Below are 27,872 nucleotides of genomic sequence, written 5' to 3' on the forward strand. Positions count from 1 at the left end.
AAATTAATAGAAGCCAAGGAGGAGGTCATGGGAACCTCTGATTTATAGCCAGTGGGACAGAACCACAGGTAACAACCTGGGCTTGCAACAAGCATCTGAAGTTGGTGGGATAAGGGGAGGGTAGCAGTCTTATAGGACTGAACCCTTAACTTATGAAGTCTGATGCTATCTCCAGGTAGATGGTGTCAGAATTGAATTGTAGGACACTCAGCTGTGGTGCCCAGAATTGCTTGTTGGTGTGAGGAACCCCCTTCCAATTTTGGAATTGGTACCAGACTCCATTTAGGTAGTGTGGACATTTTAACAATATTAATTCTTCTAATTCATGGACACAGAAGATTTTTCCATTTATTTGTGTCTTCTTCAATTTCTTTCATCAGTGTGTTATAGTTTTCAGTGTGCAGGTCTTTTACCTCCTTGGTTAAATGTATTCCTAAGTGTGTTATTCTTTTTGATGCAATTGTAAATGGAATTATATTCTTAATTTCTCTTCTGATAGTTCATTATTAGTGTACAGAAATACAACTGATTTTTGTATGTTGGTTTTGTATCCTGTAACTTTACTGAATTTGTTTATTAGTTCTAACAGTTTTTCGGTGGAGGCTTTAGGGTTTTCTATATATAATAGCATGTCATCTGCAAATCGTGACAGTTTTACTTTGTTCTTTCTGATTCAAGTGCCTTTTATTTTCTTGTCTATTGCTGTGGCTAGGACTTCCAATACTATGTTGAATATCAGTGGCAAGAATGGGCATCCTTGTCTTGTTCCTGATCTTACAGGACAAACTTTCAGCTTTTCAGGGTTGAGTATGATGTTAGCTGTGGACTTGTTATATATGGCTTTTATTATGTTGATGTAGGTTCCCTCTGTACCCACTCTGTTGAAAATTTTTATCATAGATGGATTTTGAATTTTGTCAAAAGCTTTTTCTGCATCTGTGAGATGATCAGAGGTCTTATTCACATAATTAATGACTCTTCAGAAAATTACTTATTTTATGTTTTGAAGGTAAGATAGCTAGAATATTTCTGGGGTAATTAGTAATGAAAATACCAATCCTCTCTTCTCATTTTATTTCTTAGGTGAATCTGGAACTGTTTACTAAAAGGTTATTGAAAGCTACTTGGGTAGAAACTTTTAAGGAGCTTTTCACTTTAAAAGGAGGCAGTTATTAAATCATCTTTGCTAATAGTACAGTCAACCAATTTTTCCTTTATAGTCATTTATGAACGATATGTGATATATATTAAATATTATGATGTTTTAAGAATTTCTTTAAAATTGTAACAGTAATGTTTCATAACTTTTATATATGATTTTGCTTTGAGATACATTACACTTATGCAAACTCTTTCCTCTGTTTCAGGAATAATGCTACAAGGCATTTATGTAATCTACTCAAAGAAACTTGTGCCAGATCTGCTGAAAAGACAAAGAAATGTAAATATCTTTCTCATTTTATATGATTTTATCAATTTATTGTTATTACTTTAATGGTGGGGGTGGAGAGGGAAACAAATTGTCTTTTCAGTTTTTGGAACCAATTAAAAATTTTTAAAAAATATTTATTTATTTATTTATTTGGCTGCGTTGTGTCTTAGTTGTGGCACATGGGATCTTCACTGCAGCATGCAAGGTCTTTTGGTTGTTGCATGTGGGGTCTTTTCATTGCAGCATGTGGGGTATTTTTGTTGCAGCACGTGGGGTCTTTTTGTTGCAGCACGTGGGCTTCTCTCTACTTGTGGCGCACGGGCTCCAGAGCACGCGGGCTAGGTAGTTGTGGTGCATGGGCTGTCTAGTTGCGGCACATAGGCTGCAGAGTGTGCAGCCTCAGTAGTTGCGGCATGTGGGCCCTCTAGTTGTGGTGCGTGGGCTCTAGAGCATGCAGGCTCAGTAGTTGTGGCACGGCCTTAGTTGCCCTGTGGCATGTGGGATCCTAGTTTCCTGACCAGGGATCGAACCCATGTCCCCTGCATTGGAAGGTGGATTCTTAACCACTGGACCACCAGGGAAGTCCCAGGAGCCATTTTTTATTTGAACAAGTTATATGTGTCTCATACCATTTCTTTATATAAGTAGTAACTAGATTCTCAGTTCTTTGAGCTTTGAAAAGTTCTTCAAGCTTTTTGAAAGATAATATATTTTAAAAGATATATATTTACTTGGCATTTATGGTTAATTCGCATTTCAATTAAAGTGTGGTCTTGAGACTAACCTTCTCTTCTGTTTGGAACAACCAGGAAATTGAATCAAGAATGATATATAGCCATGTTCATAATAGAAAATACTGATGGAGGGCTATGCTGAAAGCACAGTGCTTAAGAATAGCAGTGTAGTATTTATTTATAAATAGAATTCTCAAATTTCTTCTAAAGAAACATTATTTTAAAACATTCTATTAAGGTTGTAGTATGTATGTGAAAGTGCATGTTTTTATTTTATGCATATTTTGATGTTAATTGTAAAGTAGGAATTTTTTTCATTTTGATGAAAAACATAATCTGATTTTCAAAAATAATTGTTTTTGTCTTTGTCATTAATCTGCCATTAGGTCTACTTTGTTGTTTGTTTGTTTCTGCCAAGAATCTGTTGGGAAATACTGTCTACCTGCTTTTTCAGGATAGCCTCTATTTTTCAAATTTTAATTGATACCACACAGCTTAAGAGCTTGGATTGAAGAGATAGATAGCCCTGTGCTCAAATTCAAACTTTCAGTTGTTATCTGCTTGACCTTGAATAATTTGAATAATTTATGTAATCTCTGACCCTCTGTTTATTAGTTAGTAAAGTACCTCAGTGTTGTTTTGAGAATTAAGGTAGTTAATAAATATAAAATGCTTAAACAGTGCAAAGTGCTCAATAAATGTTAGCTGTTATTATTATTTCTAGTATGCAGTATTGCTAGTTATTTTATTCTTGGTCTCTGCCTAAAGTACTTTGCTTTTGCAACTACATATACCTTCCAGAATGTACCGCACCACTATCAGCTCTTCCATGATACCCTGTTTATTCAACTTGCAAGATTAACTTTTCTGTCTAAATATAAAAAGTGGTGAAAAGTATATGGATGGGGTAGAGAGATAGTATATGGACTGCACTGTAGAAAGTAACCTGGGCTAGAGAGGCAAGGCTGTTAGTTCTTTCTTCCATTTAGTTTTAAGCTAAGTCAGATATCAGATGGTGGGAGAGGTTTGAAGAACCTTTTAAACATTTTTAGGTGATCTCTTAAGTGAACTAAAGAGTATATCTTTTTTCCTCATATTTGTTCGTTTGTTTATTTATTTATTTATTTATTTATTTATGGCGATGCCACATGGCTTGCAGGATCTTAGTTCTCCAGCCAGGGATTGAACCTGTGCCCTTGGCAGTGAAAGCACAGAGTCCTAACCACTGGACCACCACAGAATTCCCCTAAAGAGTATATCTTGATGTGACATGTAGATTCTTTTTTTCCTAAAACATCTTTTATTTATTTTATTATTATTATGATTATTATTATTTTTTAAATTTTTATTGGAGTATATTTGATTTACAATGTTGTGTTAGTTTCAGGTATACAGCAAAGTGAATCAGTTACACATACATATACATATATCCACTCTTTTTTAGATTCTTTTCCCATATAGGCCATTACAGAATATTGAGTACAGTTCCCTGTGCTATGTAGCAGGTCCTTATTAGTTATCTATTTTATATATAGTAGTCTGTATATGTCAGTTCCAATGTCCCATTTTATCCCTTCCTCCCACCTTACCTCCTGGTAACCATAAGTTTGTTTTCTACATCTGTAACTCTATTTCTGTTTTGTAGATAAGTTGATTTGTACCTTTTTTTAGATTCCACATATAAGCAATATCATACGATATTTGTCTTTCTCTGTTTGACTTACTTCACTCAGTATGATAATCTCTAGGTCCATCCATGCTGCTGCAAATGGCATTAGTTCATTCTTTTTTCTGGCTGAGTAATATTCTGTTGTATATATGTACCACATTTTCTTTATCCATTCTTCTGCGGATAGACATTTAGGTTACTTCCATGTCCTGGCTATTGTAAATAGTGCTGCAGTGAACATTGGGGTGCATGTATCTTTTTGAATTATGGTTTTCTCTGGATATATGCCCAGGAGTGGTGGATCATATGGTAGCTCTGTTTTTAGTTTTGTAAAGAACCTCTATACTGTTTTCCATAGTGGCTGTACCAATTTACATTCCCACCAACAATGTAGGAGGGTTCCTTTTTCTGCACACTCTCTCCAGCATTTACTGTTTGTACATTTTTTGTTGATGGCCATTCTGACCAGTGTGAAGTGATACCTCATGGTAGGTTGTTTTTTTTTTCTTTCAGATGGTAAAATTTTTGTTTTTTTTTAAAGATACTATAATTAATTAATTAATTAATTTATTTTTGACTGTGTTGGGTCTTCATTTCTGTGCGAGGGCTTTCTCTAGTTGCGGCAAGTGGGGGCCACTCTTCATCACGGTGCGCGGGCCTCTCACTATCGCGGCCTCTCTTGTTGCAGAGCATGGGCTCCAGACGCGCAGGCTCAGTAGTTGTGGCTCACGGGCCTAGTTGCTCTGTGGCATGTGGGATCTTCCCAGACCAGGGCTTGAACCCATGTCCCCTGCATTGGCAGGCAGATTCTCAACCACTGCACCACCAGGGAAGCCCTCAGATGGTAAAATTTATTGGAAATACCTGATCTATATTTAAAACTCATAAATGTACAGTTGAAAAAAATAGATTCACATACCCAAGTTGTTCCAAACACACTTATAAGTTTTCCAATCACTGAATCAAGAAATGAGTTTTAAATTTAATTAAAATGAAATAAAATGAAAAATCAGTCTCATCAGCCACATTTCCAAAGGTCTGTTGCTCACCTTTGGGGCATTGGTGGTCTAGATAATACTGTTAAGCCTAAGTCTGATTGTACTGTTGCTGTGCTCCTAATTCTCCAGCAGTTTCCCATCACACTCAATGGAAAAGTCAAAGTCCTGACAGTGGTCCACAAGGCCTTTCATGTCTGCCCCTGCCTACTCTTCCATCCTCATCTCTTGCTTCTCTCCTCCTCATTGACTCTGCTCTGGCCACCTCAGACTCTCCAGACCTACTCCCACTTCAAGTTCTTTGTCCCTGCTGGTCCCTGTGCCTGGGATGCTCCCACCCCTCCCCAACATCATCATGTGCTGCTCCCTCACCTCCTTCAGGTCTTTATTCAAATACCATCTTCCCCTAGGTTCTAGCCTAGCCACTGTATTGTACATTGATGACCCCAACCTCTACTGACACTTCAAGTCCTTTTTCCCTGAATTGTTTCACTCCTGGGCAGTCAATCACTATCTGACAAACTCTAGATTTTACTTTTTTGAGATGTTTATTATCTTACCTCCTCCCGCAATGGAATGTAAGCTCTATGAGATTAAAATTGTTGTCTGTTTATTCACTGCTGGATCCCTGGCCCTGAGCATATCACTTGTTGAATGAATGTACCTCATGGTAGTTTTGATTTGCATTTCTCTTAATTAGTGATGTTGCGCTTCTTTTCACGTGCTTTTTAGCCATGTGTATGTCTTCTTTGGAGAAAAGGCTTTTTAGGTCTTCCACCCATTTTTTGACTGGGTTGTTTGCTTTTTTTGTTTTTTTTTTTTTTTGTTGTTGTTGTTTTATTTTTGCTGTACGCGGGCCTCTCACTGTTGTGGCCTCTCCCGTTGTGGAGCACAGGCTCCGGATGCACAGGCTCATCGGCCATGGCTCACGGGCCCAGCCGCTCCGCGGCATGTGGGATCTTCCCGGACCGGGGCACGAACCCATGTCCCCTGCATCGGCAGGCGGACTCTCAACCGCTGCGCCACCAGGGAAGCCCAAGGGTTGTTTGCTTTTTTGATATTGAGTTGCATGAGCTGTTTGTATATTTTGGAGATTAATTTCTTGTTGGTTGCTTCATTCGTAAATATTTTCTCCCATTCTGAGGGTTGTCTTTTTGTTTTGTTTATGGTTTCCTTTGCTATGCAAAAGCTTTTAAGTTTAATTAGGTCCCATTTGTTTATTTTTGTTTTTATTTTCATTACTCTAGGAGGTGGATCAAAAAAGATCTTGCTGTGATTTATGTCAGTGTTCTGCCTATGTTTTCCTCTAAGAGTTTTGTAGTCTGTGGCCTTACATTTAGGTCTATAATCCATTTTGAGTTTATTTTTGTGTATTAGGGAATGTTCTAATTTCATTCATTTACATGTTGCTGTCCAGTTTTCCAAACACCACTTATTGAACAGACTGTCTTTTCTCCATTATATATTCTTGCCCTAAAAATTCTTAATACTTGCCTTATATTTACTGTAAACTCCATCTGTATTTTTGCCGTAAGCCTTTATTTTTACTCTTGTGATTTTCTCTTTTATTTATTCATTCAACATTTTAAAAAGTGCCTACTATGTGCCATGAAATGTTCTAGATGCTAAGGGAAAACAGTGGTAAACAGACAAAATTTCTGCTATTATGGAGTATGCACTCTTGTAAAGGGACACATATCATAAATGAATAAATAAAATACATGTTGGGTGATGACAACTGCTTCAAAAGAGAATATTTTGGGATAGGGTATTTGGGGAAGTTTTTTTCTGATTAAGTGGTATCTGATTAGAGACCTGAATAAATGAGGGAATGTATCATGTAGCTATTTTGGGAATGAATATTTCGGGCAGAGGAAACAGCAAATGCAAAATCCCTTAGATGAGAGCCTGTTGAATCTTTTCAAGTCATAACAGTGAGGTCACTGTGCTGTTCCTTCCATATTTCTTACCTTTTTTGTATCTTTCATCTTCTTTTCTTATTGCGCTCCCTTCAGGATAATTTCTTCTGCTTTGTTCCAGTTCACCAATTCTCTATTTAGCTGTTTCTAAACTGTTTTTAAATTCATCTGTTAGGCCTTAATTTCTGCTCTTGTATTCTCTGGTTCTGTTCTTTAAAAAATATCTGTAATGTTACTTTTTAGAGTTTCAAATTCCTTGCAGAAATTTTTAAGCTCATTTTTTTTTTGTCTCCATGAGCATAGTAAGCTTAGTTTTATTAAATTTTTTGTCCAGCAATGCCAATATCTGGAATCCCTTGGGATCTGTTTCTGTGGTTTGTTGTTTTGTAGATTCTAGTTCTTATTGTTTATCTCATTGTGTACTTCATTATTTTTGATTGCTTGCTTGAGACTTAGAATGATGTGACATTTTCCTAGTTCTCTGAATGCTGAGAAGTTTTAGATTATATCCTGGACATGTTGTGAGATTCTGGGTCCTGTTAAAAATCCCCTGGAAAATGTTTGTTTGTTTGTTTGTATTTTAGCAGATATGCAACTCAAATTTAGATCACAAGTTCTATCTTACCTTTTGTGTGCTGGGGTTCCATTATCAGTTCAGTTTTCAAAGCTTTTGCCATGTTACTCTGCATCTGTTTCATGTATGCTCCACTCAAGATTAGATTAGTTCTGGGACTTGGATAGTGATTTCAGAGGGACTTGCTATATTTGCCTTGGGTCTATCTTGTACATGCACATCCTCCCTTTTCCCTATGGGACTTGTGCCAAGTCATACAAATAATTAGGGAATCACCTTCTCGAGCTCTCTCTAGCATTGCCCCTTCACCCTCAGCCTTACAGGGGTCCCGTCCTCCTGTCCTTTGGTGAGAGACATGGAGTTTCTCCTGGGGTTTCATATGTCCTTGCTGCCATGGCTGCTGTAGCTCCACTACTGGAGCCACCTTTGGGGCAGGGCTGGAAGAGAAAAAAAAAAAGGGATTTCCTTTTGCTTTTATAGTTCTGCTGGGCCCTTACACTTTAGTAATGCTAGGAGAGAAGGTAGGAAAAAAACTAAACAAACAGGAAACTTGCCTTCACATGAGTCATTTCTTCAAGATTTTACTTTTCTTCCCAATCTACCTGCTTTTGCTTACTTTTCAGATTCCTCAAGTAGTTGCTTTATGGATTTCATCCAGAGTTTTTAGTTGTAATCAATGGGAGAGAAAGGCTATAGTGGGCTTATTCCATCTTGACTGACACTGGAAGTTGGTTTGGGTTTTCTGAGTTATAATCCTCAACCTGTTCTTGGCCTGATGATTCATCATTATCTTTTTAGATCTTTGATTCTTTCAATAATTCAAAAAATTCCTCCAGATTTTTATCTTTAGGAGGAAGGTTGGTCTGAATTATTTAGTCATTACCATAAGACAAGAGTCCTGGATGCTTTTTCAAAATACAGATCAAATAATGTCACTGTCTAATTTTTTCAGTGGCTTTCCATAATTTTCAGGATAGCATGGTGTTTGCCACTTCCCTTCACCTTGCCAAATCTTTTCACATGTCCCACATACACAAGCTCATGGAGAACTACTTGTTAACCCCTAAACAGATTATACTTCTGAGTTTTTGCATATGTTTATTGGCTGATCCTCCTTCCTTTTTCATCTTGTTAATTCATATTTGTCCTTCAAAACTCAGAGTAATTATTACCACCCTTGGGAAATATTCCCTAGTTTTTCACTCTGACTTAGATGCTCCTCTTCTTTTACTTAGTACCCTTAGTATACCTTTACCATGTATTTATGAATTCCTTCAACAAATATTGAGTACCTACTACATCTCACTGTAAGCTTGCAGGCAAGGGATCATGTCTTATTTGACTCAGTATATTCAACACTTTGCACAGTGTCTGTGAAGATAGCAGGCAATAAATAAATTCATGAATGAATAAGTAAAGAATAAATTTGTTCTTAGATGTACCTTAAAAAAAACCAAACCTTTAAATGGCTGTCTATTGGAATTCTTTAGCCTGCCATTCGAAGTACTGCATACATTTTTTTTTTTCCTGTAGCCTTATCCCTTAATCTAAATTACTTAGTGTTGAAAAGGACTTTAAAGCTTTTTGGTCTATTTACATATCCATTGCTTTAATTCTTTTATAGGAAATTAATAATTTCCTTTGTGACTACCAAGTGGTAGTCTCTTTCCTGTGATTGAACATATTCAGTGTTGGAAACCCACTAACCCCGAGGCTGTCATTTAAGCACAGCTCTTATTTTTATGTTGAAATCTCTCTCTCTCTCTCTTTTTGTTTTTTTGGCCACACCAGGCAGCTTGCGGGATCTTAGTTCCCCACCAGGGGTGGAACCTGGGCCCCCTGCAGTGAAAGTGTGGACCTCCAGGGAATTCCCTGTTGAAATCTCTTATATTGAAATCTCTTTGTAGTTTCTCTCTTCTTATTGTATTTCTTCTCCTTAAGGCATACAGAAAAAGTCTAAGCACTTTTTTATCTCTTTAGATTTTTAAAGGTGGTTACTTGTCCTTTCTGAATCTTGTCTTCTTCAGCCTAGATGTTTCAAGATTCTTTGTACTTTTGTTATTTTGGTTGATCTGTTTGAATATTGTTGTTATATTTAGGAGTCCAGATCTGTATTAGATACTCTAATGTGTAACTTGACCTGTGTAAAGGACTATTTCTTGTCTAATTGTAGGTGTCATTAATGAACTCTAAAGTCAGCTTATTTGATAGTCACATTGTATTATAGGCTTTAGTGACTTCACTAGTCATTAAAATCTTTCACTTTTTTTTTTTACTTCATTCTTTGCAAGTGCATTTAGGTTTTTGGATCCAAATAACATTCTTTGCATTTATCCCTACTGGTTTTCATTAGGCAGACCTGTGTTTTAATCATGTACCACCACTTATTATTTTGGGATCCTAGCAAATAACATAATTTTTCTGTGTCACACTTTTGTTATCTGTGAAATGGGGATAATCACAGTTCCATTTATCTATACCTAGATTTCTACCTAAATATATAGTATACGTATTTATGCATATATTTTCCCCCTTGCCAGGACTCTGGCATTTTCTTGATCCTTTTGATTTACAGTTTTGTCAGTGCAACCATTTGGATCTATATGCACTAGTCTATTTCTTTAGACCAGGAAAGCCTTATGATATCTTTGGTCACTTATTCTGATTTCTGTTTGGGTATACTTATTATTTGTTTGTTGGCCCTCTGTTCTTCGTTTCTCTAATTGTTTTAATATTTGTTCCCCCACCCCCTCAATTTATGTTTGTTTCCTGTATTAGGAAACAATTTGACTTCTGAAGTATCAGTTCTTTCCTGTCCTGCCTCTAATCTCTAGTTCCTTTGAGTCTCTCATTATCTAAGCCATTGCTCCTTTCCTCCTTATTTATTTTTTCTATTTAATTCACCCCATTTCTTGAATTTCTAACATGGCCTGTTCTTTCTTTATGACTGTATCTTCCTCTTTCACTGAGACCATATTTTCTTGGTTCTGTTGAGAATACCAAATAGTTTTCTGAAATTTTCATCTGAATTCTCTAGAGTTCGTTTTCAGAGATAGGCTGTTCCTTTTAACATCTTTCATGTTCCCTTTTCTTTGTTTGACAGTATTTTTTCATAGGCCTCGTGTAGGTTTTCTAACCATATACATCATTGAAAAAAGCAAGAACTATCTAGACTAAATAAACAAACTAGGTGATAAACTGAGCTTGGTCCTAGTATAGTGGTTGAATCCTCTTTTTATATTTATAGCTGTACAGCAGGTCACTGAGCAATTTCTAATGTTTTCACCTTGCATGGCTCTACTTATGGTAGCTGAATCTCTTTTCTGTCCCTTCTGTGTGGTTTTCTCGTACTCTGATAAATTTTGTAGAATATATGATTCTGAGTGATTTTAGTCAGCAAACTCAAGTATGCACAAGATTTTTATGTCTTAAAATGTTAAAAATTCTTAATTTTTAAGATGTTTTATATCTTTATATTTTTTATATTTTTATATCTTTTTTATATCTTTATATCTTAAAGCCTTCATTCTGCTAGTGTGGAAGAAATTATCTCAGTAAATTTGGGAATTTTTCTTCTTTCCCTGGGATTGTATGTAAATTTGGGGGTACCCATATAGTACCATGTGGTAGAGAGGGACGTTTGTTTCTCAGTCATCTATCCTCTGAGACTTTTCATCATTTCGATTGGTATTCAGTTATTTGTCCACATAGATAGTTGGTGAGCTGCTCCTCATACCAGTCCTCAGGGCCTATTCAGGTATGCTGGTTCTCTGTGCTTTATCCCACCATGCTCAGTTGCACAACGTGTTGGAACAAGGGAAACTGTGAAGCTGTTTAAGGCCTTACCTGTCTATATATATTTCACAGGCATTTCTTCTCAGGTTTTGTCATCTTCCTAGAGTTATACTGAAGAAAAAAAAAGCACAGCCCCACTCTACTCTTAGTTGGCCCTAACTCTCTGGGATTTCTGTGTTCCCCAACCCTGAAGCTTAGCTTGGTGAGGGTAGAGGGCTACAGAACCCTTTCTTTTTTTTTTTTTACATCTTTATTGGAGAATAATTGCTTTACAATGGTGTGTTAGTTTCTGCTTTATAACAAAGTGAATCAGTTATACATATACATATGTTCCCATATCTCTTCCCTCTTGCATCTCCCTCCCTCCCACCCTCCCTATCCCACCCCTCTAGGTGGTCACAAAGCACCCAGCTGATCTCCCTGTGCTATGCGGCTCCTTCCCACTGGCTATCTATTTTACGTTTGGTAGTGTATATATGTCCATGCCACTCTCTGGCTTTGTCACAGCTTACCCTTCCCCCTCCCCATATCCTCAAGTCCATTCTCTAGTAGGTCTGTGTCTTTATTCCTGTCTTACCCCTAGGTTCTTCATGACATTTTTTTTTCCTTAGATTCCGTATATATGTGTTAGCATATGGTATTTGTGAACCCTTTCTTAAGTACCTGCCAGAATCTAATAAGCTCTCTCAGCTTCCCCTTTTAAAGGCTTCTTCCTTACAAACTGGTAAATATTTCTTAGGTCTAGAGGATGGAAGCTTTGTTCTGACTTATATATTCTGAAAATCTATTACTTGTTTATATCTTGAATCTTTCCCCTAATCCCAACACTGGGCTTTTGAAACTCATAGACATTTTCTTTGCTTTTGGTTGAATCCTTTCTTATTTAAGATGATGAATGCAGCACGATCTAGTTGGCCAAATTAGGGCAAAGTAAGTGTGTGTGTGTGTGTGTGTGTGTGTGTGTGTGTGTGTATGAGAGAGAGAGAGAGGAGGGAGAGGGGAGAGAGAGGGAAGGGAGGAGGTGGGGGTGGGGAGTTTAGATAGATAGATAGATAGATACCAGGAAAACCAGGGAGTTTAGATAGATAGATAGATAGATAGATAGATAGATAGATACCAGGAAAACCAAAAAGGTAGGCTTATACTGTTACAGTATTATGTCAGTATATTAGAACACTCTGCTACGAAAGTCCCTTCTCTATGCCACCTGTAGCAACTTGCTCCTGACAACTGTAAAGTACATCTATACCAATTTATTTTCTTTTTTGTAGTTTTATTTATTTGCTTTTCAGTACTTGCCTATTGGAAGAATGACTGGAGGGTATTTTGGAAGTACTGGTGGTAGTGGTAACGGGAAGATTGGAGGTGTTGGCAATAGAATGCAGTTCTTTGGTGCAAATAATTTCTGTGGAATAGAGAAGGTTTGTTGCTAAATGTGTTTGTTAGTGAATATGAGACAGTGAATAGATGGAGTGAGAAGGATGAACCATCTTTCTGTTGAAATGCTGATGTGTTCTGTCTCTATTTCTTTAAATTTTCCAGCCCTTTAATATTCAAATAAAAGTGGTTTATTTGAATATTCAAATAAATGGCTCCTGTTCCATGTGCTGTGATAAGTCTAGAGCTCTCTTCAGTATTTTTGAGGCATTTAGGATACTTGTATTCTTCTAAAGTCAGTTCATTTGGCTCTTCATTGACATTTGAGTCTATCGTAGCTGCTGTTCTCTTGTTTTGCAGCTTGTTACTGAGAATATAGGACCAATACCCTCCCTTTAGTCTAATGTGGTTTCTGTGTTGCTTGGCCTTACCTGGGGGAATGATGATGGGACAGCTGCATTTCTTTTCCTGCCTCATGCCTTAATTCTCTACAGCACCACCTATCAACTCTAAGTTTTACTGACTTTACTCAAGGCTTGAATATATAGTTAGAGGGAATCATTGCTCAGGTTAAAAAAAAACCAAAAAAGAAAACCCTAAAAAATATTATAGAGGAGTTACAGGAGATTTGTTCTTGGGGCTACACCTATTCTTAACTTGTTCCTCTGGTCTTGAGATTTATCTTCTTTCCTGCCTCTTCAGAGATAGAGCAGAAACAAGAGTGAGCTTTGCCTTTCACATGTACTTCAAGAATCTTAAATATACAAAGGAAAAATACTTCATAGACTAGTGGTTAAATCCCTACTTATTGTAAAGTCTAAAACTGTAAATATATTTTACAAAGTTTGAATAAATTAATGAATAGTAGTAATTCTATAAAAGGAAATTAGAGATAATTGAACAGCACCTAGCTTTTGAGGTTGATGTCATGAAGTATGACCATACCTTACTATGAAGCTGCTTTTGATACTACTTTAAAAGACTCAAAAGATATACCAGTGCCCTTTACTAACACAGATTTTTAAATATTTTAATGTTTACCGGAGACATTTGAGTATTATCTTATTGGAATTGTAATTGTTTTCAAATTTACTTTTGAAAATTTTATATTTATAATAGATGAATATGAGCGGGAAGAAACTAGGCAAGTTTATGTGGACCTAAATAGTAACATTGAGGTAAGTGGTATTGAAAATTTGAATATTTTAAACAGAGGCATTTCTAAGCAAATTATAGTGATAGCTACAAAGATATGAACAATTGTTCTTGCTAAAGGGATTATTATTTATCTTTTGATATATGATTATATCCAATAAAATTCCCAGGGTTCTATATATACCATGAGTATTAATGTTCTGTTTTTTAATATTTTTTGAATTTACATGTTAGTGACACCATTTAACTTAATTTATTAGATATTAACTCTGTGTCAGAGACTAGCACATTGTGACACTTAACCATTAATTTGAAAAACATGCCAGTATTATCAATCTGTTTGTTGCCTGTTTACCTTTTTTACCCCATCCCCTATCATTTTCCACTTTGCTTCTCTTCTATAGTTGTTCCTTTTTTGTTTCTCAAACTTGCTAAGCTCTTTCTGATCTTGCTTCTTTGAATTTGTTCCTTCTATCTAGAACTTCTGTATCCAAGATCTTATGCAAACTCATAAGCTTCATTCTGCTTTTTTTATTATCCCCTTTACTACTTTACCTAAAATGTCTTTCTGTTCAATTATCCTCTATCTCCTCACCTTGGCTAACTTTTCTGAAGAGCACTTAAAACTACATGATATTTATTTGATATACACGTGTGTGTGTGTATGTGTGTGTGTATTTGTGTGTGTATATATTCTTTCTTACACTGAAATATAAGTTAGTTCCAATAGGGTAAGGACTTTGTCTTATATCCTAAGTGCTTAAAACAGTGCCTGGCACATAATTGACACTCAGTAACTATTTATTAAATGAATAAATGAATTCATCCAATTTTACAAATCAGGATTTGTTGAATGTGAATGAACTCATGCTGCCAGGTAATAGAAGTATAATTTGAACTCTTATGGGGAGAGACCTCACAGAGGTTACACTTTAGTGAAGACAGAAATACATAAGCAAAAATCAATAGAAAATTACAGATTTTGGTATGGGCTATTAAGTAAATGACTAGAGTACCAACAATTGTTTTTTTGCTGTTCAGTGATATATAACCTGTCTTCAGTGCCTTCAAATACCTGGGAAGCTACCTTAATAGGCACTCTTAATATTTTAGTAAATTTATTTAATTGTTAAAAGTTATAGAATTTTCATTATTCAAAGTTGTATAGTTTTAAGTATAATGATCAGATGATACAAATTTATTATTTTCATTGTTTGAGGAAAGCTATTTAAAAAGTCTAAGTATGATTCTTAAAAGTTAAATGTATTTCAGAAAATGATAATAGCTTTTGAGGAACTTCGTGTGCAAGCTGAGAATTCCAGACTGGAAATCCATTTTAAGGGTAGGAATCCTTATTTTTTATATTACTCTTTTGCTGTTTATTAGATTCTGCTAATGTTTTCATACCTTCAGCTTGATGCCTAAACTATTGAAAATTTCTGTATTGTATATGGTTTTATAAGCCCCTCAAAATCTTGTGGAATGTGGCAGGAAATTGGTATATGTTAAAAATAACCTTTTGGCTTCAAAAGCTACATTTTCCCTGAAATCAAATTATGGTTTGTATAATGGTGTGATTTGGTGATTTGAAGTGTGATTTGGTCTTATTTTTACATTTCTTGGTCAAGTTGCATGTTAAAATAATAATATACATACACATTTAAAATCTGTTATTTCAGACTAGTGTGTTATAAAGAAAAAACTTTTATATATCTGCTATTATAAGAATGATAGAATTTTTAAAAGTTATTGTAACTTTGATATTATTTAAATTCTTTATTTTACTAAACAGAAAGTTAGCAGCAAGAAAATAGCAGTTTTAACTTGTTAGAAACCTTTGGGGTTTAATATCTAGATAAATAAGGAAGTGAAATAAAATATCAGAAACTTAAAATTTTGTTTGTTATACAATTATGTGAAGATATTAAAGTGTATTTGTTTTATTTTTAAAGTAAAGGAAGATTATGAAAAAATCCAACATCTTGATGAACAATACAAGAAGGAAATAAATAACAAGGAAAAGCAGGTGCTTTTTAAAAATCAACTTTCTGTATTCTTTATACTTGCTAATTCATGAGATACTTAAAATTTCAAGAGAAATTTGTACTTGCTGCCTGCTTGATAAATTTCTGAGAGAATTTTAATATTATACATATTTAAATATATTTTCCATTTGCCTTAATTTCCATTGACTCAAATTTATACATACTAAATGCTAGTCCTTTTTTAAAATCAGTGAATCTTCTACAATATTTATATTAGTGGGTTTTAGGACATTGCTGTAAAAATATGTTATTTTGTGAGAAGTTTTGTTCAGACAGAAACCTCATAAAATATAAAGATGATGATGATTGACCACTCGACCCACATTTTGCAGTTTATTTTGAAATACACTATTTATGACACCAATGAAGGGGAACTAAAACATTCTTTTGCTTCTTTCTATTAATGACACATAGTGCGAGACTTGAAAATGATGAGTCTGTGTTCTTTTGCAGTCACAAGAATGTTGATTTCAGATGATTATTATGCCAACTTTAACAGTTTCAAGCCTTCTGAATCCAGAATGGAAAATGAAATATAGAAAGGAATCCTCATCTCTCTACTTCCCCCAATTTTTCCTGAGTTTTTATCTGACTTGCCACAGATACCTTGTAATTATAGATAATAAGGATATCTACTTGAACAATAATGGCAAACGTTAATTGAAAGTACAGAGAAGATTCTTAGAGTTTCTTTAAGTTCTGGTTAAATGATAGAATTCTGATTTATGTGTTATACTTTGATCTTTTGAAAGAGTTAACAATTTTTTCTGTATTTTAACTGTATTTTTTAAACCAGATTTCTGAAAGAAGAAGGTCTTCTTAAAATTTAAAATTGTGCTTATTATTACAGAACACAAAAATAGAATAAAGTGCTAAGAAGCTTGTTGGAATCCTGGGTACATGAGCAGAGCTTACAGATTTGGGGCGTTCCCTGTAAAATTATGCTGTGGCCAGCTAGTGTTTTTGTTGGGGACTCCTAAATGTCATTATTTGTAAGGCTTTTTTTTTTTTCTGGAGTTCTCCAAATTCCTGCCTGGGAATGTAAACTTTGCTGATGGCATTTTGGGGCTGGGTTGGCAGGGTAGGAAGGACAAGCTGAGTCTCATCATTCCATATGCTGACTCTCAATTATATCCTTTGTCTCCACCCCTTCCTGTGCCTGGAATACCCAGGTTTAGAGATTCTTTTTTTCAGTTTGATCATACCAGTGTCTCTTATAAAGATGGAGTAGGTTAGTTCTCTGACTACATTGGCTTTCAGGGAGTAGAGTCCAGGAAAGGAGGGTTAAGAGGGCCTAGGGAGGTCTTACTACTCTTTGCAGACTTCCAGTCTCCTTAGACTTAGTCTCCTGTTTCATACCTACCTTTCACAGTGTCTGTTGCTTCTAATTCTTGAAACATTCTGTTTCTTTGGGATTGAATTATCTGCTCATTTGTAATCTTCCCTGTGTAGACTCTTAGTTTTTTTTTTTTTAATTTATTTTTATTTATTTATTTGGCTGCGTTGGGTCTTCGTTGCTGCGCACGGGCTTTCTCTAGTTGCGGTGAGCGGGGGCAACTCTTTGTTGCAGTGCACAGGCTTCTCATTGCGGTGGCTTCTCTTGTTTTGGAGCATGGGCTCTAGGTGCGCGGGCTTCAGTAGTTGTGGCACATGGGCTCAGTAGTTGTGGCTCATAGGCTCTAGAGCGCAGGCTCTGTAGCTGTGGCACACGGGCTTAGTTGCTTCGCGACATGTGGGATCTTCCCGGACCAGGGCTCGAACCTTTGTCCTCTGCATTGGCAGGCAGATTCTTAACCACTGCGCCACCAGAGAAGCCCCTAGACTCTTAGTTTTGACCTTGCTTTTCTATACTAAATCCTTTTCTGTTCCTTCTAACTGCTTTCCTTTTTGACATGTTGTAGTTTGGATTATAGAAGTCTCGTGGTTTCATGGAAGATGAAGTCCACCTTTGTTGTTTTCCTGGTTATTTTTTGGGTGATTTGAAGATGAAAATAGGGCATAGAGGTCTTTCTGCCATGTTGAATCTGCAAGTCTTCAATCTATCTTTATGAGTTTATCTTTCACCTTTTCTTTACATGCACTCTGTATTCTAGCCATCTGAATATTTTCAGTTCTCTGAATAGAAGCATGATCTCTTGATCCTTTGTGTTCTCATACAAGTCTAGAATGTTCATTTCCCCTGCAGCCTGATTAATTTGTACTTGTCTATCAAGACTCAGTTCAGTTCTCTGAGAAGGATTAATTTTTGATTACCTCCCCCAGGACTGATTTAGGTGTTCCTTTCTTGATTCCTATAACATTTTTGTCCTATTACTAATAATATTCAAGTATAGTTGTTTGTTTCCTGGTCTAGGCTGTGAGTTTCTTGAAGGTGAGTTCCATCATCTCTGTATATTCAGTGCGTATTAGGGTTTCTGGAACAGATTAGGTGCTCAATAATATTTATGGAATAAATGAACGAGTAGATTTCAATATATAATCTTCTAAGTGATATCTTAAAATGCATACTGTAATATTGGGTATATTGCATTAGTTTGTTCATTCCTTCATCCAATAAATGTTTATCGTACAGGCACATAACTAAATGCCAGGCACAGACAGCTGAAAAGCATATAAGCAAGTACATAAAAAAATCACAGATAATGATAAATGCTAAGGTGTCATATCTAATTTTTCATATCTATAATGTATTATTTAAATATTTCATTTTAGGTATCACTGCTATTGATCCAAAGTACTGAGAAAGAAAATAAAATGAAAGAGTTAACATTTCTGCTAGAGGAGTCCAGAGATAAAGTTAATCAATTAGAGGAAAAGACAAGTAAGAATTTATATAAGAAAATATAAGAATGTCTTATGTATTCCTCTTGTTATGTTTTAAATTTAGCTTTCATTACAATTTTTTTGTAATGCTTTCTAATGCTGTAATTCTCCACCTAGGTTGGAACAGTTGGAGGAGGGAATAATAGTCGCTTAAGAAGATTTTTCAAAGTATATGTGCTCCTCTTATCCCTTTTCATACTGTCACCTTCTTCAGAGTTTCAATAAGGTGCTCCATGAAAACAAGGATCTTTGTCTTTTTTTGTTCATTGATGCATTCCAAGTGCCTGGCATATATTAGGCACTCAAACATCTTATAAATAAATGAATACTCTGGGAGCACTATGGAGGGAATTATTAATTATTCTTGGAGCAAGACATTTAGAAAAAATTGTTAGTTAAACTAAACCTTAGATGATTAAAAGTTCACTAGACAATGAATTGGAGGAGGGAGTGTAGGCAGAAGAAATGGCTTGTGCAAGTCATGGAAGTGTGAAAATTAGGGTATATTTGAAACACTGATTGGTGTGTCTGTATCTTAAAGAACTCAGGTAAATGAGACTGGAAAAAAAATGTTTGGATCAGATTATGAAGGATCTTTAGTGTCATGTAATGTTTAGACTATATTATTATTGAGTATTTTTCAAACTTGTTCAACTAGTAAGGCACTTGAAAGGCATATACTTTGTGAAATACTATGTCCCTTTCAGAACATCATAGAGGTCTTGTGACATTTTTCACCTTTCTCTTAAAAATGTGGCAAATAATTATCTAGTTCCTGCTAACCTATGCCTGCTCCTTTCATCTTACGGTCACTACTATATCCTATACTCCAGATATACTGAAATTGTTTAACTTCCTTACCTTTTATGTTCTTCCTATCTCACCATCATGCTTTTGGCTACTTACTCTGTCCAAAATGAACCTCCTACCTCCTCTCCAAATTTACTGGCTAAATTCTAGTGAACTCCTTATTGTTAAGAGTGGCTTAAGCATTACTTGTGTGTCTCCTGTGACCATGAGTGTCTTGAGGGCAGGCACTCTGTCTCACTAAATATCTTTGTCACTCTAGTGCCCAGCATATTGCTATGTATATATAATAGGAGTTTAATACGTGTTAGGATGAATGAATGTTTAATCTTATATAAACTGGAAACAACTTATTGGTAATAAATAACTAATACAATGTGATTCTGCAGACTCATAACCACTGAAATATATTCATTTAAGTTACTTTTCATTGTTTCCCATATGTATGTATCTTCCATTTGTTTTTCTCTTTGTTTCAATTTAGAGATCTTCTATTGACCTGTTACCTAACCCTGCCTTCTGCTGTGTCTAATTTGGTTTTAAACTCATTTACTGAATTCTTAACTTTAATCATATTTTTTCCTTCTAAATTTCCACTCAATTATTTTTCTTAAGATTCCAATTCTCCGGTTAATTCTCCTCTTTTAAAAATGACATTTCATCCTTTTTGAATATATTAATCATTGATATTTTATAGCTATTTTCTTTTTATTTCAATATCTGGCTTACCTGTTGGTCTGTTTCTTTTTAAAAAATGTGATAAAATACATATAACATAAAACTTACCATCTTAATCATTTTTAAGTGTACAGCTCAGTGGTGTAGATACATTCACACTGTTATGTAGTCATCACTAGTATTTATCTCCAGAACTCTTGCAACTCTTTTCATGTTGCAAAACTGAAACTCTGTACCCATTAACCAGTAACTCCCCTTCCTTCCTCCCCTCAGCCCATTCTACTTTCTATTCCTTTACAGTCTTACTTTTTAGTGATTTGTCCTTATCTTTTGGTGTGCCCAGTAATTTTTTGATTGAATTCCATACATTGTTACAAGAAAAGTTAGAGGCTCTGGAGATATTGTCTTCTGTTTGCTAGAGAGAAATTGGGAGTGTGGTGGGCTAACTACTATAATGCAATTAGAGGCTGAGCTGAATGAAGGGAAATAGTCAAGTTTATGAGGTTTTTTGAGTCTTCAGTTTTGTTTCTTCAGCTCTTTGAGACCCAATAAAACTATGCTCTTTTTTTTATCCCCTGGCAGTGGCCCTCTGCTGGGACCAAGGCAGCATTTAGACCTCTTGCTCATACCCAGAATCAGCAGATGTCAGCTGCACTTTGTCAGTTCAGTTATCAGGAGTTCTTTCTTAGGAATCTTAGCCTCTTTGTCCTTTCTGTTTTGGTTTGTTTCGTGTTTTCTAGTTATTTTCAGCATGAGAGTTGTTCTGTTACAGACTACTTCATTCTGCCTGGAACTATCCATTTAAATGAATTATGATCAGCTAATTTTTAATATTTTCTTGCTATTACCTAATTTTTGTCTCTTGCCAATACTTGTTGCCTGCTAAAGAGTATCAGTGATCAGAGATTTAAGAAATAAATTTAAGGGGAGAAAATTTTGATTATTTTCTTTCTGTGTATTAAGAGTACTATACTTTGAAATAGGATGCTGTTTGGAGAGGGTTTGGGTTTTTTCATGAGGCCACATATCAGTCATCCTTGGTTAAAACCCATTACCTTTTTTCATTCTCTTATCAACGTTGGCTTTTCTCCCTGTCTTAACCTCCTATTGTTCCTCTACTTTCCAAACTTTGTCTTTGAAACCCTTGCTCTTCTTATGTAGCATATAAAAATTTTTTTCCCTCAAAACCTATTAATGAAAGTTTTCTTTACCTTCTGTCTTTAACAAATTTGAAGTCTCTACTTCCTCTGCTATCCTTTTGAATGGAAGCGGCACATTGTCCTACATTCCATGTATAATGCAGTTGGAAGGCAGTTGGAAACTTTCTTTTGGATGTATATTACCACTTTCAAACAATTACTCATTCTTTCATCTGTTCAACTTTTATTAACCTCCTTTCTATTCTGTGTCAGGCACAAAGTTAATTATGGGGAATGCAATTATTTATTATTGCATCCCTGCTTTCTGGAAGAGAATTACTGTCAAAGAATTTTATAATGGATATTGACTTATCAAATGTGCTTTTTTTTGGCATATATTGAGATTGTCATATGTTTTTTTCCTTTAATTTATTAGTGATTATTTTCTAATGTTAAACCTAATTTTCTAATATTAACTTTTTATCCCTGGTTATGAATCTACTTTTATTATTATTTTTATGTTATTTTATTCAATTTTACATATTGTTTGATTAACGTTATTTTTAGGACTTTTTTGGCATTTTTGCTGGAAAATATTTTTGCTGATTGGGCGATTTACATTTTTCTATCTTTCAGATCATTTATGCATTCTTCTATATCACTTAGTCACTTGTTAATTCCTTGTAGTGTGTTTTTCATTTAATTATTGTATTATTTAGTTCTTACTGTTTCTTTTTTATATATTCTTGTTTCTTGTTAAAATTCTCACTGTGTTCATCTGTTCTTTTCTCTAATTCAGGTAGCATTCTTATTACTAATGGTTTAAACTCTTTATTTGGTAAATTATTTATTAGTTTCAACAGTTGTTTTTAGGGTTTTTCTCTTGTTCTGTTGATTGAAAGAAATTCATCTGTCTTCTCATTTTGCTTAACTTTCTCTGTTTTGATGAAATTAGGTGAAAAAGTTACCCATTGAGGTCCTGAAGGGGTATTCTTGTATGGGAGAGTCTGAGTGTGCCCATTGGTTGTGGTGGGAGAGTGGGATCTGATGTGAGTCGTGTTTTTTCCCAGCATGTGCTGGCAGCTATCACCTTGGTAAGAGGTTGGGCTGGAGATGGAGGGACTAGAGCCAGAGCCAGTTGTGAGCTGGGGTTTCTTTTCTAAGTGGCCAACACCAGCCTACTGGGGGCAGGGTCAGGTCTCAAGTTGCTCAAGGAGAAAGCCTAAGGGTTTGGTCTGATCTGTCTTTGTTCCTTCTAAGTGTGTGCTCTTCCCTCCCAGCACTGGCACCCTTACCCCATGCAGAGCAGTGCTGGAGCAAGAGGGGCCAGTGCAGGTGCTCGGCGTGGGTCTGGGTATGGTCTGTGGCATCCCTGGTCACAGTCAGAGTCTGGACTGCTTATGTGCTGCATCTGTAAGCACCATTAATAGCTGTCCCTGCCCCATTCAGATGGGACTAAAATGCCTTTGCAACCCTCACCCTAGTTTGGAGTTGGACTGCAGAGTAGGCAGGGCTGGTGTGGGTGCTCTGTGTGGGTCTGGGTGCAGGCTGTGGTGGTGTCAGCTGTAGTCAGAGCCTGGGACCGCTTCTGATGTACTGTTGCTTTAAGTGCTGATAATGGATGCTCCTCCCTATTCAGATGCTGTTTTGTGTTTGGGCTGGCATAGTCCCTCACAATTGAGCACTCCGGTCAGCCACAGCAGCCCTTTACCTAGTGTGGAGTTGCGGGCAAAGCAAGCAAAGCCTGAGCAGGCACTTGGCTCAGGCTGGGTAGCACACTGTGGAAGTTGTGGGAAATGGGACAGAGTACAGTGCAGTTTCAGTTTGCTTTCTCTGCCTTGTTTCAGGAGTAAGCAAGTGTTGCAGTTCTTCACAAGTTGAGTTTAGGTTTCTTACAGCCCCCTTGTTAGTCTCACTGGTTTTCTAACCAGCTTAGGGGACTTGTCTTCCCACTTTTGGACCTGAGAGCTGAGGTGCCCAATACGTGGTTTGAACTGCTCTCTCCCCAAGGAGGATTCCCCTCCTTTTCCGTGTCTCTTCACAGGGGCACAGGTCCCGATCTGATTGCTTCTCTTTCCTTTCTACTGGATTCCATGTGGATCTTTCTTACAGCCTTGGATGTACAAGAGTTTTTCTGACATTCTTCAGTTAGTTTTCAGTGAGAATTGTTCCACGTATAAATGTATTTTTGATGTGTTCCTCGTGGGGAGGTGAGTTTCGTGTCCTCCTACTCTGCCATTTTGATTTTGATCCCTCCTCTTAATTCTCAGATCTTTTGTTTGGATCATATTCTTTCCACCTTGAAGAGTAATACTTAGAATATGCTTTAGTGAGCATATTCTTGTGATGATTTTGTCTGAATGTTTGTTTATCCATTCTCATCTGGAAAGGATTTTTTTGTTTGATATGTATTTCTAGTTGGCACACTATATGTTAAAACTATATGTTTTAGAACACTGAAGGTAGCATCTTGCTTTCTTTTGGCTTCCTTTGTGTCATTTTTCAACCAAACTGTTGAACCTTTGAATATAAGTTAGCTTTTCCCTCTATTGTGGCTTTTTAGATTTTCTTTGCCTTTGATATTTTAGCATTTTCAGTATGATATGTTAAGATATATGCTTAATCTTATTTTACAGCTTCTTGAATCTGTAAATTAATGTCCTTTATTATTGCTTTCCTTCAAACATTATATTTGCTCTATTCTCTGTTTCCTCTCATTCTGGAACTTTGAATAAAAATCATGTTAATTTTCTCTATCTTCTGTGACTCTTAATTTCTTTTCCATCTTTTCACAGTTTTGCTTTTCTGTGCCTTATTCTTGACGATTTCTTTTCACCTATCTTGTCATTCACTAATTCTCTCTTCATTTGTTTCTCACCCACTATGAACTCTTCCAACTTTATTTTCAGTTATTAAGATGTTTAAGATGTTATTCTTACTTATTTTTCAAATCTGCTATTCTACTTTATATAATTTTCTGTTTCTTATTATTTTCAAGGTTTTTATTCTTTAAATATACTAAGAATAGCTATTTTATAGTTTCTTTCTGATAATTCTTTATCTTAAATGTTTGTGGGCCTCATACTGTCTTTTGTTTCTGATATATTTTAGCCCAGATTTTGTTTTATTTATTTAGCCTTGTTTTTTGGGGTGCCTTGTTGTCTTTGACTACATGTTTATTATTTTTCTTGAAAAAATTTGTAAGTATTGTAAGCCTTGCCTAGTATGTAAGTAATTTAACTTCCTCTTTGGAGGATTCCTATTTACTTTTACCATGTGCATGGTAGCTCTACCCACCTTAAGTCCGTTTCATGGCTTGGGATTAACTGGACCACTCAGGTGATGTGAACCTGTGCTGTAGATTTGCTTGAGAGTTTGTTTACTTTTGCTCCCTCCACATATAATGATTGTTCTATCTTATTGTACAAAGGTTTAATTCTTGGGCTTCTTACCTTATATAGTCTTTGGATTTTCATATTTCTTTTTCTCATTTCATCATAATTTCAAATCAAAAGTCCAGCTTTGCCAAGACCTGCAAATTCCCCTGAGGCAAAAGCAGGTTTTGTACTTATCTTACTTCTCTAAGTTTCTATTTTCCCTTCACTTTGTGCCTGGTAATTTCTTATTATTTTGTTGGGAGTTTAGTGATTTTAATGTTCTTAATATTTGATCCTGAATTTTTATTCCTTTTTAGAGGAATGTTTGTTTGAATGACATACCTCACTATTACCCCAGTGAAATTGTCAGTTTCAATTTTATATGTCATTTCTAGATAGTTTTAGGACATCTTCCTTATTTCTTTTCTTTTCTTTTCTTTCTTTCTTTCTTTCTCTCTCCCTCCCTCTCTCTCTCTCTCTCTCTCTCTCTCTCTCTCTCTCTCTTTCTTTCTTTCTTTCTCGGGCCTCTCACTGTTGTGGCCTCTCCCGTTGTGGAGCACAGGCTCTGAACGTGCAGGCTCAGTGGCCATGGCTCACAGGCCCAGCCGCTCCATGGTGTGTGGGATCTTCCCGGACTGGGGCACGAACCCGTGTCCCCTGCATCGGCAGGCGGACTCTCAACCACTGCGCCACCAGGGAAGTCCCCTTATTTGTTTTAGTATTTTTGTTTTTTTTAAATTTTTGTCTGCACCCCACGGCATGTGGGATCTTAGTTCCCCGACCAGGGATCAAACCCGTGCCCCCTGCATTGGAAGCGTGGAGTCTTAACCACTGGACTGACAGGGAAGTTCCTTCTTTTAGTTTTTAAAAATGATATAATACTTATTTTTTAAATTCTACAGCCAGTAATTCTAACATCTGAAATCTTACAGTCAGGTCAAAGTCTGTCTATTGTTCATTCTACTGACTTTGCTCGTAGTGCTTTGTTTACTCTTGTGAATTTTGATTGTGAGGTCATGTAATTTCAGCTGTGGAAATTCTTTAAGGCCTGAACTGGAAGTATATTTTTACAGAGGAAATTTACATTTGCAGCTTCTGGAATCCTGGGGGAGCTTAGGGGAACTTCAAACTAAGTTTTGGCTTGGAGCTTTTTAGGATATTCAAGCAGCATATATTCTGTTCCCACACATGCCTAAGTACTAGTTTGTGATTATGATTTCTCAGAGGAGACACTTATTGACAGACCATTATAAATAGTATGATAATAGACAACCTTTAGTTATCATTGCCCCCTTTCCAGATCTACTTTTCCTATTTTTTTCTGAGAGTTGGAGCACTAGCCCCTTCATTTCTACACAGATTTTGAGATTGGAATTTAAAAAAAATATAAACCTGGAACATTATTCTGTTGTTTAACATCCTTCATTGTTTTTCATGACTTAGGAAGCGTACACCTCTGAGCAAGTTATATGAATCCTGTTATGATTTTGTCATTATTTTTCCAATCATATCTGCTATGATTTCTCCCTCATACTTTAAGTTTCATGCTATTGAAATATATTTCCTTTAGATTGCAGAATGTGTCATCCTGTCTCTTCCATTTTTGCCTTTGTATATGCTCTTTCACATCTCTTGTGATTTTCTCCCAACTCCCATTACTCTTGTTAATTGTTACTGGCTTTCAAATGTTTCAACCCAGCTGTCATTTTCTGGAACTTTCCCTCTCTATGTCTGTCTCCCCTTACCTCTAACCGTTACTGGTCCTATTAAGCTTTGGTGTCCCCTCTATGTATTGATATATTCCCAGAATTTCTAGTGACTACCCATCAGCACTTATCTTTGATTATTTGTCTGCCTGCCCAGTTGTACTGTAAATACCTTGAATTTTAAGGTCCAGTTTCTGTATACACTATACCATCATTACCATCATCATAATAGTATTTAACATTTGTTGACTATATGCTAGAAAACACTGTGGTTAGATGTTTTAAGTTGCATTATCGTGTGTAATCCTAACAGGAACTCTTCAAGATATGAATAACTATCATTTTACATGTGGGAAAAGTAGAGAGAGATTGGTTAAGTATCATGCCCAAGTGTAGGTAGCTAGTAAAAGGAAATAGAATAATTTGAACCCAGAGACGGGCATGAACTGTTTTCCCTTAGTGTTTTTTATGAGGTTGAAAAGTGACTGCATATGTGTAAAGCATATAAACTAGCACCTGGCACTTAGGATTTAGTAAATATTTAGCTATCAAGTGGAGTCAGTATTTTTTTCATAATATTTAAATAAGTAAATGCAATTATTTAGAAAAATATAAAAATCAAGATCGGGAATAATGAAAATCATGAATAATTTCACCATTAGGAGACAAATTACTTTTGAGATTTTTATGTGTATTCTTTCCTTTCACATGTACTATTTATATAAATACTGTTTTTAAGTTGCCCTTTTTATTCTATGATTTTTATGAATATTCAAATTAGTAATAAATAAATAAACATCTATATCATCATTTACAGTGGCTGGCTACATGATATACCATTGTATCACCATAATTTAATGTCTCCTTTTGGATATTTAGGTTGTTTCTAATGCTTAGCTAGTACTAAAAAATGTAGCACAAAATGTCCCTATATATTCACCTTTGAGTCCTTGGGCAATAACAATCTTGAAAGATCAGTAAAAGGTGATGATATCAGTGCATCTGTATATGCATAATTCTCTCTCATTTTGGAGTATGTAATAGAGGAAAAAGTAATTGTTACAAATAATTTGTTTTCTTGGTATGTATTTTTTATTAAGTATTACCTATCTACAACTTTCTTTTTTAGAATTACAGAATGAAAGCTTAAAAGAATCAAATGAGAAGAAGGATCATTTGACATCAGAACTAGAAGATATTAAAATGTCTTTGCAAAGAAGTGTGGTATGATTTAAAAACTGATTAGTGTGTGATAATTCTCACACCATCAGTCAGTCAACAAATATTTACTGAATGCTAATACTATGTACAAGGACCTGAAGCTTCAAACAGAGAAGATACAATCTCTGTCTGCAAATGCTTATAGTTTAGAGACATTTGATAAAAACACATCAAAAGTATAACAAATACAAGACTATGCTAGGTACCAACATGATTCAGGCAAAAATTCTACAATGTTTCTAAGAATTGAAAGAACATTATGGGCTGGATTGGTTAGGAAGACTCCATGGAGGGATTGGGAGTATAGGTGGGCTTTGGAGGAATGGTGAATTGAAATAAGAGTAGTGGGTGCGGCACTCCAGATTGGCCAGGGTGGAGTAGAGGAGGGGTGAAGGGATAAGGAGAGAGGGAGGGAGAGGCAGTGAA

General features: G+C 35.8%; 1 protein-coding gene across 2 annotated transcripts in view; it reads left to right on the forward strand.

Moving 5' to 3' along the window:
* The window catches only part of SYCP1 (synaptonemal complex protein 1), a 160,434-nt gene that overhangs the window by 9,728 nt on the left and 122,834 nt on the right, over window positions 1-27,872 (forward strand). For both annotated transcript variants that reach the window (XM_079902544.1, XM_079902545.1), the window contains exons 8-13: window positions 1,368-1,441; window positions 13,615-13,673; window positions 14,923-14,992; window positions 15,603-15,676; window positions 18,408-18,516; window positions 27,355-27,449. In XM_079902544.1, coding sequence (XP_079758670.1) covers window positions 1,368-1,441; window positions 13,615-13,673; window positions 14,923-14,992; window positions 15,603-15,676; window positions 18,408-18,516; window positions 27,355-27,449 — 481 coding nt within the window. The remainder of the gene's footprint in view (window positions 1-1,367; window positions 1,442-13,614; window positions 13,674-14,922; window positions 14,993-15,602; window positions 15,677-18,407; window positions 18,517-27,354; window positions 27,450-27,872) is intronic.

This window comes from Stenella coeruleoalba, assembly GCF_951394435.1.
Source record: "Stenella coeruleoalba genome assembly, chromosome: 1".
NCBI lineage: Eukaryota > Metazoa > Chordata > Mammalia > Artiodactyla > Delphinidae > Stenella > Stenella coeruleoalba.